The 13,031-nt window shown below is 50.8% G+C and overlaps 1 protein-coding gene across 1 annotated transcript in view; it reads left to right on the top strand.

The window, feature by feature from the left end:
• The window catches only part of LOC119090193 (uncharacterized), a gene marked incomplete at its 5' end in the record, with an annotated part of 20,972 nt that extends 8,301 nt beyond the window's left edge, over positions 1–12,671 (top strand). The window contains 2 exons of the mRNA XM_037212982.1: positions 12,478–12,537; positions 12,609–12,671. Coding sequence (XP_037068877.1) covers positions 12,478–12,537; positions 12,609–12,671 — 123 coding nt within the window. The remainder of the gene's footprint in view (positions 1–12,477; positions 12,538–12,608) is intronic.
• Between the last annotated feature and the right edge of the window lie 360 nt (positions 12,672–13,031).

Raw genomic sequence — 13,031 nt, 5'->3', positions numbered from 1 at the left:
ACTGCAACCCGAGCCATCGTCATCATTGCTCCCTAATATTACGGGCGCGTCGCTGGGGCTTTATGACGTATACAGGTGCTGGTGTTGCCATCCTTTGACGTCATATGGTGTCGCCATCCTGTCACCTTGACGGGAAGGGCGGGGAATCAAACCCCGTACCTATGGTTTCTCATACGCGCAGTGGTTAAAGTAGGCGCGTTAACCACTATACTATCAGCATCTCCCGTGCAGAAAGAGGAGTAATGAGTCGGCCAACACGCCGTCGTAGTTCTCAACCCTAAATCATAGAGGGTTTTGACGGTAGCGGCTCGTATTTTGCGTCGAATTTTGCAACTTGGCCGCTTGCACCATGCCTTACTATTGCGGCGGAATGGTGTTTTCCACAAACTCGTGAAGCGCACTGAAAGTGCAGCCGCTTCAATTATTAGTGTTGCGAAACAAAATTCACGCCTCTGCTTGCTCTTGGTGCTGAGATGTGACCCAAAGCCAAAAAACAGCGGTCAAAACCAGACGATTTAATCTTTTTAGCTCTTGTGCACGTGTTACTTAGCACGTGGCGCCACAAGCTTACACAAATCCGATGGCCTATGCAATTGTCTATTTGGGTGTGCAAGTTTCAGGTCGCTGCAACCCTTGGCTATCGAGATATGACTTCGGGAAATGAAACGTGTCGGGCCGTCGACCGGTCGTCATGAAGTTGGCGTTGCTCGTATTAAGCCTATGGGGATTCTTGTGTCCTTTTTTGCTCACCACGCGCTCATATTTGTGAAATGCAGAATTTTGACGTCACTCACACGCACTCTGCCCGCAAGCCTTGCTCGCGTGAAAACTCTATCACACACTCCGCCGTTTAGCTTGCAGGTGATCCCAATGAAGCGGTAGACACACACACACACACACACACACACACACACACACACACACACACACACACAACACACACACACACACACACACACACACACACACACATGCTGCTTCTTCAGTATAATAGTGCAAGACAGATGGATAAATGCCGCGTAAAATTAAAGGCTATAACCTTTTGCATTAAATGTATTGGCGAGTATGTTTCTTTAGCGCGCCCGGGTGGTCGGCCGAATGCCCTTGGCTTCGGAGGGGTGGATGTCAATTTGATCACTGGGTTATAGGTATATGGAGAACTAGATATACCAAAGTCACAGGGTGATTTTATCTGCATAGAATTTTCTGGTGTTAAAATTTAAGGTTCCTAACTATGATAATAGGTCAAGGAAGGTCACATCATGTCGCACCCCAAGCTGTTGTCAAACGTACATTTAGACCTCCTCATGCAACCGCCTTGATGCCAGGTGGCTGTTGCAAGCAAAAATTAGCAAGTTTCTTTTCAACGTTAGGAAGATTTTTGCCCTTCGAAGTTCGAGGTGAGCAAAAAGCTACGAGATTGCCTCGATTTTGCTATTTCAATGAGCATCAGGAATTACCCCGGGTAGTAAATTCTCAAAACCAAATGTTGACCTAGGTCATTTTTGGTCAGTGGCCTAGTCTGTCCTTTAAAAAGCACTTGTAGCATGTCTGTTGCAATCGATGCTAGCAATAAACTCAATATCACACCAAAAACTACCACATCAGGCAAGCTTTCTAGAAAAACAGGTTTTTAAACTTGGTCCCACCCTTATAGCTTTTTTAAGTCAGTGTAATTTTTATAATTTGAAATTCAATTGATTCATTGTCTTCAAACTATCTCAGAGATGTATGGCGTTGTCTAAAACTTTGATGGCGTATAAGATTGGACTATACCCTAGAAATTTTCTTCGCTGGCAGGAACGGTCTGACACTGGCCTGCCATGGCTCCGTGAACTTACAAGATAAATCTCGTTTCTGATGCAAAATATCCGCTCTAGAATTTCCCACTGCCGTGCAAAGTTTGGCGTCGCTACAACGCGCAGCTCAGAAATCGTTCTGGGAAACAGTTGGAGGTCAAAGTGACCCCAAACCAAACGCGTGTTAAGTATGCATTTTGTCGTGTAGCAATCATGTCTGTAAAGTTCTATTGCAGTAGAAGCAATGTCGCGCAGGACTAAAGTCATTTCCCTTCTGCCGCCAAGAGTGTCCGCCGGAGTGTCCGCCGGGTGTGAGTGTCCGCCGGGTGTGAGTGTTCGCCGGGTAAGTCCGCCGGAGCACAAATATCATGACACGGTGACGGGCACAGAAATGCCTGCTGCGGAGAGAGGCGCCACCATACAGCTGCTTGCGCGGCAGCCATCGCAGTGGGATACCCAGCTTTTTGCCACCCATGAGACGTTTTCTCAACCTCATGGGTATGGCTGTCATAGCGGTGTGCTAGCCATTCCAGCATTTCTAAGCAATTTATAAAGATGCATCATAATCGTTTCATTCGGTCGACCGCGGTAGGCTCGGTGCAACATCATTCTGGAAGTGGATGGCCTGAGCCTCTTGCGATATCCCGTACCCTTTCCAACATTTGCAACAGCATATGTTTGGGAGAGAGTCGTCCACAACCACATCACGCATTTTAAATTTTTTCAACAGTTGCTCCCTTTGATTACGCACTGGTTACGCCGGGCGAAACCCATTCTCTGAATACAATCGATTTGTTTATTTTTTTTAGGTTTGATTTGACTTTTCACCACACACAAATCGAGCCTGCATATTTTATACCTTCCACAGGTGTCATTCAGTATAGTCTGAGAACAGACGGTACACGGTGCTGGTCCATGTGCTACATACCTAGATGTTCGTACCACATAGCTGCACACCAGTCTTCGAGGTATGTGGCTCAAAATGCTGACCGCGTGACGAAAGTAAAAGCTCAACTTCAACCTGTACAAGACACACAGTAAAGCTAAATGCCTACAAACTAAATAGGAGAGTCTGTGCATTGTTTATGTATCATTAAACACATACAGAAATGCACCTTATCATCAAGCAAGAGCCACCGAAAGCTCGGTGTGTGCCTCGCAGGTACCTCGAAATATTTGGTATCCCTGAAGATATTCATCTTCAAGAGAGGACGAGCATATCTCGAGGTATTAACACCGTCATTATAATCGCTATTTATAATAACTACGTTGCAGAAACAGGCCCTCTTGGTGAGTATTGAACGGCGGTAACTTAATATAAATATTACCGCTCATAATGCTGAAGAACCAGGAACGAAAGTTCAGTCTTAATTTCAGAAAAATCGGAGCGTGTTAACAAAAGAACTGCTTTCGCAACTCACAGTATATTGTACAATGCTGTGATAATTGGCCCTAGTTAATTCATACAATGCCATCGGCAAGGAATACTCATTGTTACATGTTATACATCACAGCGCACTTACAACAGCAGGAACTATAGTAGCGGACAAGGCAAGCAAGAAATGGCAGCATCAATCAACTGTTGCCTCTCGACAAAACGCCAGCAGCCAGCGATGGCTGTCATCATCCAGATAAGGAATTAAAGCCCAGCCCCCACTCTCCAGTGCTTGTCCGTCTGCGTTATCACCAGCCGTCACCGCCCAGGCTCCCGACCAATCGGCAGCCACGGAGTGCTCTCTTGCCAAATGTGGTTTAGCTCTTTTTAAATGCTGACCAATCGACGCCGCTCATATCACCAAAGGTGAGGCCGCCAATGGCTGCCAATGGACACGGACGCTACACACAGACACATGGGAACCAGGTCTAGCGTGTCGCGTTTCCAAATAACATACGTGATGCTTGTCTGTGCAGGAACAAGATATCACACACACCAAGAACCCATGAACCACTTCACCTGCTCTTCATCGCCATGTGCTACGAAGAAACTATGCTTGCAAAACGCAAATATGAAAGACTAGACAAGTTAACATTGTTAAAGCAATCATCAAGGTCTTTTCAGGAGTGTTGTGCATGAGCACTTCACCGGTGCGTTTTAACATGTCACCTGAACCTAGAGCGCCCTCTATTGTCTGGGCTGAAGTAACCGAGCCCTATTTACGAAGGTGGGACACGGCGGCCACCTGGAAGCTCAACAGGGGCACTGTATGTCCATCTGAAGTCTTCTGCTGAACCTGGTAAGACACTGGGGAAAGCGCTTGAGAACTACCGGCATTGGATGATTGGGACGAAGCACTGTATCCGCCAGAAGATGGCTGGGACGGGGCACTGTATCCGCCAGAAGATGGTTGGGACGGGGCACTGTATCCACCGGAAGACGATTGAGACGGGGCACTGTATCCACCAGAAGATGGCTGGGACGGAGCACTGTATCCACCAGAAGACGGCTGGGACGGGGCGCTGTATCCACCAGAAGATGACTTGGACGGGGCACTGTATCCACCAGAAGATGACTGGGACGGGGCGCTGTGTCCACCGGAAGATGACTGGGATGGGGCACTGTGTCCACCAGAAGATGACTGGGACGGGGCGCTGTATCCACCAGAAGATGACTGGGACGGGGCGCTGTATCCACCAGAAGGTGACTGGGACGGGGCGCTGTATCCACCAGAAGATGACTGGGACGGGGCGCTGTATCCACCAGAAGATGACTGGGACGGGGCACTGTATCCACCAGAAGATGACTGGGACGGGGCGCTGTATCCACCAGAAGATGACTGGGACGGGGCGCTGTATCCACCGGAAGATCCCGGTGACAATTCCCCGCTCCCGCCAGAGGGCGGAGTCCCGTAGCTCCCTCCACCGGATCCAATGGGTCCGCCACTTCCGCTGCTGGACGGAGCTCCGAATCCAGTGGAACCTCCACCTGCACCGCTGGACGAAGCTCCGTATCCGCTGGCAACTCCAGCTCCGCCGCTGGGCGAAGCTTCATATCCGCTGGAACCTCCAGCTCCGCCGCTGGACGGAGCTCCGTATCCGCTTGAACCTCCAGCTCCGCCGCTGGACGCAGCTCCGTATTCGCTAGAACCTCCAGCTCCGCCGCTGGACGGAGCTCCGTATCTGCTGGAGCCTCCAGCTCCGCCGCTTGACGGAGCTCCGTATCCGCTAGAACCTCCAGCTCCGCCTCTGGACGGAGCTCCGTATCCGCTTGAACCTCCAGCTCCGCCGCTGGACGCAGCTCCGTATTCGCTAGAACCTCCAGCTCCGCCGCTGGACGGAGCTCCGTATCTGCTGGAGCCTCCAGCTCCGCCGCTTGACGGAGCTCCGTATCCGCTAGAACCTCCAGCTCCGCCGCTGGACGGAGCTCCATATCCGCTAGAACCTCCAGCTCCGCTGCTGGACGGAGCTCCGTCTCCGCTAGGAACTCCGGCTCCGCTGCTGGACGGAGCTCCGTATCCGCTGGAACCTCTAGCTCCGCTGCTGGACGGAGCTCCGTATCTGCTGGAGCCTCCAGCTCTACCGCTTGACGAAGCTCCGTATCCGCTGGAACCTCCAGCTTCGCCGCTGGACGGAGCTCCGTATCCGCTGGAGCCTCCAGCTCCGCCGCTGGACGGAGCTCCGTATCTACTAGAACCTCCGACTCCGCCGCTGGACGGAGCTCCGTATCCGCTGGAACCTCCAGCTCCGCCGCTGTGCGGAGCTCCGTATCCGCTGGAACCTCCAGCTCCACCGCTGGACGAAGCTCCGTATCCACTAGAACCTCCAGCTTCGCCGCTGGACGGAGCTCCGTATCCGCTGGAGCCTCCAGCTCCGCCGCTGGACGGAGCTCCGTATCTACTAGAACCTCCGACTCCGCCGCTGGACGGAGCTCCGTATCCGCTGGAGCCTCCAGCTCTACCGCTTGACGAAGCTCCGTATCCGCTGGAACCTCCAGCTTCGCCGCTGGACGGAGCTCCGTATCCGCTGGAGCCTCCAGCTCCGCCGCTGGACGGAGCTCCGTATCTACTAGAACCTCCCCCTCCACCGCTCGACGAAGCTCCGGTTCCGCCGGAACCTCCAGCTACTCCGCTGGATGGAGCTCCGTATATGGTAGATCCTCTGCTTTCTCTGCTGGGCTGAGCTGAGTATCTGAAGGAGCTGCTTCCTCTACCGCTAGACAGAGAAGGGTATGATCCGGCCCAGCCTCTGCTGAAGCTGCCACCAGTCAGGCAGGGTGCCGCCACCAGCAGCGCAACATAGACCTGAAATGCGGTTTTGTCAAATGCGAACTGATGACGTTTTCTTGACGCTTTGCAAGTATGATTGGGAAGTTTGATGTGACTTCACTGAAGGCTTGCTGATGACTGGGACCAGCTTGATTGATAACAATACAGTTATGTGGGTAGACAGCTGTGTTCTGCCCATAAATTGTCATGCTGCCTAGGCTTGCATGAAAAACTGTGAACACATCAATGCATCTGTCTTTAAAAAAGGCAAGTCCAGATTTATCACATGATGCTGATGACCTACCACAATGGCATGCTGGAATGTTCTCCTACTGCAAAGTTTGTGAAAGCATACGGTCATCTTTCCTGAATGCATATCCCAATTATTACAATCACATTTGGTGACTTGCTCTGCCGGGGATGCCGAGTGTCTCCACTTGCTAGCCGCCTGCTTACCGTGATCTGCCTCATGTTGCTCCGGAGCTGTGTGTGCCGTGTGCCGCCGGCCGGCCGGCTATATACCTCCGTCGCAGACCGCATGATAGTGCTGGGTGAGGGGAGGGCGGCGCCCACCCCGGCCCGGTCTGTGTGAAGCCGTGGGTGAGCCGCTCGGCCACGCCGAGTGACAAGCGGTTCCACGACATTGCGAACACTTCTACAGGCAAGAATGCAACGACATTACGGCACTAGGCCAATCGGCACTAGAACGTCTATCGGCAAGGGTGCCACATTAGTTCAGTGTCAATCCTTATACACGACAGTAGTGCTACATCAAAATCATCAACCGGCAACACAGCTACGACATTACTTCTACTGTCAATGCTTATGCACGACATTAGTGCTAAGTCGATAAACCTTGCTTGTAAAATTGCTAACTTACTTCCAGCGCCAATCCGTACGCCTGACAGCGCAACTACAGGAAAAACAACTACCGGCGAGAGTGCTACCACATGACTGCCACAGTCAATACCTAGCCGTGAAGTAAGAAATACGTGGACAGCTTTCAGTGGTTTTAGAACTATTCGCAGGTCTTGTGGGAACCGCAGCTGGGTTCTTTGTAATTTAAAAAATTGTGGCACTAACACAAAGATATACCTTAATTTCTATTGCCATCAAGTGCTTTATGCGCATTGTGCATCTAAGTGCAAATATGTCGTGATTTGTTAATGTGTAATTATGACATCGAGCGCTCCCATGTGTTCGCTCCCTCTCGGATTTTGGTGAGGCTTATGACAGGGGTAGATAGGAATAGAAGTATTGCGACCCAGGACCTTATAAAAAACATTATGACAGGCCCACCTGTTTGAAGTTCTAATGCCGCATATTACTCGTAGTAAAAGTAATATTGAGTGATGTCGTAAGGAATGTATGTGTCTTTGGTGTAAAAATCAAGACGGGTATACGTTTTCACGACGTACATTTTGTCGTGAAGCACTTATTTCGGGAAGAGTTTTTGCATAAAATTAGTCAGTTTTCCCATGCTTGCTTCGCTGCGCCGGTGAAAAACGCATAAATTTCCCTTGTCCATTTTTTGTAATTATACATCACGGCTCTGGGTGACAAGTTTGCCGGGATATGACGCTAAATGTGGTAAACGGCCAGTATCCGTCGTTTTTATTCTCTGTTTCGTTTTTAACGTACTGCAGGCGTTCATTAAACTGAAACGTATAGGGCGCATGGACTCCCCGACACGGACTAGGTACCTACCACGTTTTTCGCACAGTTTGCACTTGATTTCGTAAACCACCTTTTTTGCGTGCAAGCCCCTGAAGCCCAGGCATGCATACATGACACTTTTTGCACCCCGGGCACTCAGGCTTCAAGATGAGATATTTAACTAGAGAGTTTTTTAGCTTCTTGTCGTTGCTCAAAGCTATGTGTATGCGCAGTTTTGATTTTCTAACGATATAGTTAAGTTTCCAGAACAAAGGTTCACCCATGTAAGATAGTGTTGAGTCAATTTATTAACCCAGTTCAGCCGTCACGATGGAGCACACACCAAGCAGGCCGCAATTGGATACACTGGTGACGGTAGAGAGGAGGAACAGCCGCACAACATTAGAAACGGGGCTGTTATCAAACCCACCTACTCTGATATAATTCTGCGCTGCGAATCTGCGCATCCGACGTCCACTAAGCAATATGTCATTCGTATCCTGCTGCATAGGGCCCTAAACAACTTATCAAACGGTGAAAAAGAAGGAGCGTAAACAAAATATGGACTTCGCTGTTGGGCGATGGATATTCGCTACGACCGTTAGGTTCAATATTGGAAAAGGTCAAAACATCTAGAGCACGTGGGGGGATGGGTGGTAGGAAACGGAAACACACCCTGTCCACCGACGGATTTTTAACACTATCTTACCTAGATGAGCACTTGCTTTTGAGAATCGACATATCATTAGAAAATCAAAAGTGCGCGTACACATAGCTTGGGAGAAGACGAACCTCAAAAGGTCTGAGGTCAAAATTATCCCGAAGTCTAAGTGCCGAAGGGTCAGTAAGCGTCATTTATGCAAGTCTGGGTTTCAAGGGGCTCGCACGAAAAACAACGGGGCTCACAAAACTAAGTCTAAACTTCGCGGAAAACAGGGGATGGATATCATCTATGTCTGAGAATCGTTGCGCCCTATTGGTTTAAGATATACTGAACGTCTGCGAGATACCAAAAATAAATTAGGCTGAAATCCAGGTAGATACGGACCCTTCACCCCTTTTAGAGTTCAAAATCGCTACACACAGAATACGACCTCCGTCCGGCCTTTCTAACCCCCCAGGCTCGACCCAGTGCGGAGGGCCCCAAAAGATGGGGGGTACGCAAGCGGGTTATCAATGACTTCCGACAGGAGCGTAAGGCCCAGGGAGGAGCAAGCAGCGCTAGCGTCCGCGCGTGGCGGCGCGCTCAGATGAACTGAGATGGTCCAATAAATGGCACATAAATCCCAGTCCAGCTTAACAGACCCATGCTGAAATTGGGTCGGAGGGCGTACCATTCATTACTGGGGGCCCTAACTTGCACAGCACGCTTCCATTGCCTCAATGTGAACAATCGTCATAAGTTCTCATTCACAGCTCAAAATTCGGACTCAATCAGTGTTGAAGGGAGGGGAGAGGGGGGGGGGGGGGGGGCAGCGGCCACGTGCCAACAATTAAAGGGTTGGGTGGAGATCGCAATGCCGCTGACTTGTATCGCTACGGAAGCGTCACATGTGCTATCTTATAAAGAACGGTGCAATTCTGTTTTCTGTTCCAGTAAAACATTGCGACATATACAATTAAAGCGAAAAACACCAAACCACCCGAAACAAAGTGGCTGAAATCCGATTAGTTTTGCTTCAAGGGAGGTTTTTCCAGGCGACGTGGTTCACATCACAGCCGGACAACCCGTAGGTACCGACATAGCTGCGGACCCGGCTAAATACATGGAGCGTATGTCCATGTATTTATCCATAATAGTGACGGGGCGGCCTAATGTTCGTGCGTGTTGCTATTGTGACCACCAGATGACCGTATGATGAAATTGATAACGTCTGAACTGAACATAGCATGAACATTACGAATTTATTGACATGCCTATGAAATCTTCAGAAGAGCCGATGTAAGCGTAAAGGGCCACACGAAGGCTCATCGCTGCCAGGGGAATCGAACCCACGGCCGACTCGTTACGATTCCAGCATCATCCCACGGCTCCACACGTCCTCGCGTAACTGAATGCCGAGATAACTACGCAATGAAAAACTACGCCAGCGATGCCGTTGCGATTGGAGGTTACCGGCTGGCGGGCGGCGAAATTTGCGGCTGCCTTCGCTGTAGGATAACCAATTTTGGGCGTCAATAAGACTTTATCTCAACCTCATGGGTGTGGCTTTCATATTAGTGAGCTAACCACTCTAGCATTTCTAAAGAATTTACTAATGGGTATCTTAATCGTTTCATTCGGCTGACCGCGGTAGACTTGGGGCAACATCATTCTGGAAGTGGATGGCATGAGCCTCTTGCGATATCCCGTACACTTCCAACATCTGCAACAGCATATGTTTGGGAGAGAGTCGTCCACAACCACATCACACATTTTAAATTTTTTCAACAGTTGCTCCCTTTGAATACGCACTGGTTACGCTCAGCGAAACCCCTTCCCTGAATGAAATCGATTTGTTTATTTTTAGTTTCGGTTTGATTTTTCGCCACACACAAATTAATCCGGCATATTTCATACTTTCCATAGATGCCATTCAGTATCAGTCTGACAACAGATTTACAAGATGCTGGTCCATGTGCTACAGCCTCAGCTGTTCGTACCACATAGCTGCATACCAGTCTTCGAGGTATGTGGCTCAAAATGCTGGCCGTGTGACGAAAGTAAAAGCCTAAGTTCAACCTCTACTAGACACACGTCGAAGCTAAATACCTATGAAGTAAATAAGCGAGTCTGTGCATTGTTTATGTATCATTAAACACATACAGAAGTGCACCTTATCATCACGCAAGAGACACCGAATGCTCGGTGTGTACCTCGTAGTCACGTCGAAGTACTTGGTATCCCTGAGGTATTCATCTTCAAGAGAGGACGAGCACATATGGGGCTATGAATACCGTCATTATAATCGCTATTCACAATTATTCCGTTGCAAAAACAGACGCTATTGGTGAGTACTGAACGGCGGTAACTTAACATAAATATTTCTGCTCAAAATGCTGACGAACCAGGAAAGAAAGGTCTGTCTTATTTTCAGAAAAATCGACGCATGGTAGCAAAAGAACTGCTTTCGCAACTCCAAGTATATTGTACAACGCTGTGGTGTTGAGCTCCAAATACGTACTTAGTTCATACGATGTCATTTACAAGGAATACACGTTGTGACATGTAATATATCACAGCACACTTACAGCAGCAAGAACTTTACTACCGGACAAGGCAGACAAGAGATGGCGGCATCAACCAACTGTTGCCTCTCGACCAAACGCTCTCCAGTGCTCGTCCGTCTGCGTTCTCATCAGCCGTCACCGCCCAGGCGCCCGACCAATCGCCAGCCACGGAATGCTTTCTTCCCAAATATGGTTTAGTCGTCTTGAAAGGTTGACCAATCGACGTCGCTGATATCACCAAAGGCGAGGCCGTCAATGGCTGCCGATGGACACAGACGCCACACGCAGACACATGGGAACCAGGTTTAGCGTGTCGAGGTTCCAAATGGCATATGTGATTCTCGTCTGTGAACCCATCAACTACTTCACCTGTTCTTCATTGCCATGTGCTACGAAAAAAAACTATGGTTACGCAACGCAAATGTGAAAGACTTTAGGCAAGTCAACATTGGTAAAATAATCATTAAGGTCTTTTCAGAAGTTTTATGTATGAGCACTGCACCGGTGCGACGTTGCATATCGCCTGAACCTAGAGCGCCCTCTTTTGTCTGGGCTCAAGTTACCGAGCCCTATTTACGAAGGTGGGACACGGCGGCCACCTGGAAGCTCAACAGGGGCACTGTATGTCCGTCTGAAGTCTTCTGCTGAACCTGGTAAGACACTGGAGAAAGCATTTGAGAACTACCGGCATTGGATGATAGAGACGGGGCACTGTATCCGCCAGAAGATGACTGGGACGGGGCACTGTATCCACCAGAAGACAGTTGCGACGGGGCACTGTATCCACCAGAAGATGACTGGGACGGGGCACTGTATCCACCAGAAGATGACTGGGACGGGGCGATGTATCCACCAGAAGATGCCTGGGACGGGGCACTGTATCCACCAGAAGATGACTGGGACGGGGCACTGTATCCACCAGAAGATGACTGGGACGGGGCGATGTATCCACCAGAAGATGACTGGGACGGGGCGATGTATCCACCAGAAGATGACTGGGACGGGGCGATGTATCCACCAGAAGATGACTGGGACGGGGCGATGTATCCACCAGAAGATGACTGGGACGGGGCGATGTATCCACCAGAAGATGACTGGGACGGGGCGATGTATCCACCAGAAGATGACTGGGACGGGGCGATGTATCCACCAGAAGATGACTGGGACGGGGCGATGTATCCACCAGAAGATGGCTGGGACGGGGCGATGTATCCACCAGAAGATGACTGGGACGGGGCGATGTATCCACCAGAAGATGACTGGGACGGGGCGATGTATCCACCAGAAGATGACTGGGACGGGGCGATGTATCCACCAGAAGATGACTGGGACGGGGCGATGTATCCACCAGAAGATGACTGGGACGGGGCGATGTATCCACCAGAAGATGACTGGGACGGGACACTGTATCCACCGGAAGATCCCGGTGACAATGCCCCGCTCCCGCTAGAGAGCCGAATCCCATAGCTCCCTCCGCCGGATCCAATGGGTCCGCCCCTTCTGCCGCTGGACGGAGCTCCGAATCCAGTGGAACCTCCACTTGCACCGCTAGACGAAACTCCGTATCCGCTGGAACCCCCAGCTCCACCGCTAGATGGAGCTCCGTATCCACTGGAACCGCCAGCTCCGCTGCTGGACGGAGGTCCATATCCGCTGGAACCTCCGGCTCCGCCGCTGGACGGAGCTCCGTTTCCCCTGGAGCCTCCAGCTCCGCCGCTGGACGGAGCTCCGTATTCGCTAGAACCTCCGGCTCCGCTGCTGGACGGAGCTCCGTATCCGCTGGAACTTCCAGCTCCGCCGCTAGACGGAGCTCGGTATCCGCTAGAACCTCCAGTTCCGCCGCTGGACGGAGCTCCGTATCCGCTGGAGCCTCCAGCTCCGCCGCTTGACGAAGCTCGGTATCCGCTAACGCCTCCAGCTCCGCCGCTGGACGGAGCTCCGAATCCACTAGAACCTCCGACTCCGCCGCTGGACGGAGCTCCGTATCCGGTGGAACCTCCAGCTCCGCCGCTGAACGAAGCTCCGTATCCACTAGAACCTCCAGCTCCGCTGCTGGACGGAGCTTCGTATCCGCTGGAGACTCCAGCTCCGCCGCTGGACGGAGCTCCGTATCCACTAGAACCTCCAGCTCCGCCGCTGGACGGAGCTCGGTATCCGCTAGAAA

The sequence above is a fragment of the Pollicipes pollicipes genome, unplaced genomic scaffold (assembly GCF_011947565.3).
Source record: "Pollicipes pollicipes isolate AB1234 unplaced genomic scaffold, Ppol_2.1 Scaffold_3087;HRSCAF=3621_pilon_pilon_pilon, whole genome shotgun sequence".
Taxonomy (NCBI): Eukaryota; Metazoa; Arthropoda; class Thecostraca; order Pollicipedomorpha; family Pollicipedidae; genus Pollicipes; species Pollicipes pollicipes.
This window is presented reverse-complemented; position numbering and strand designations above follow the sequence as displayed.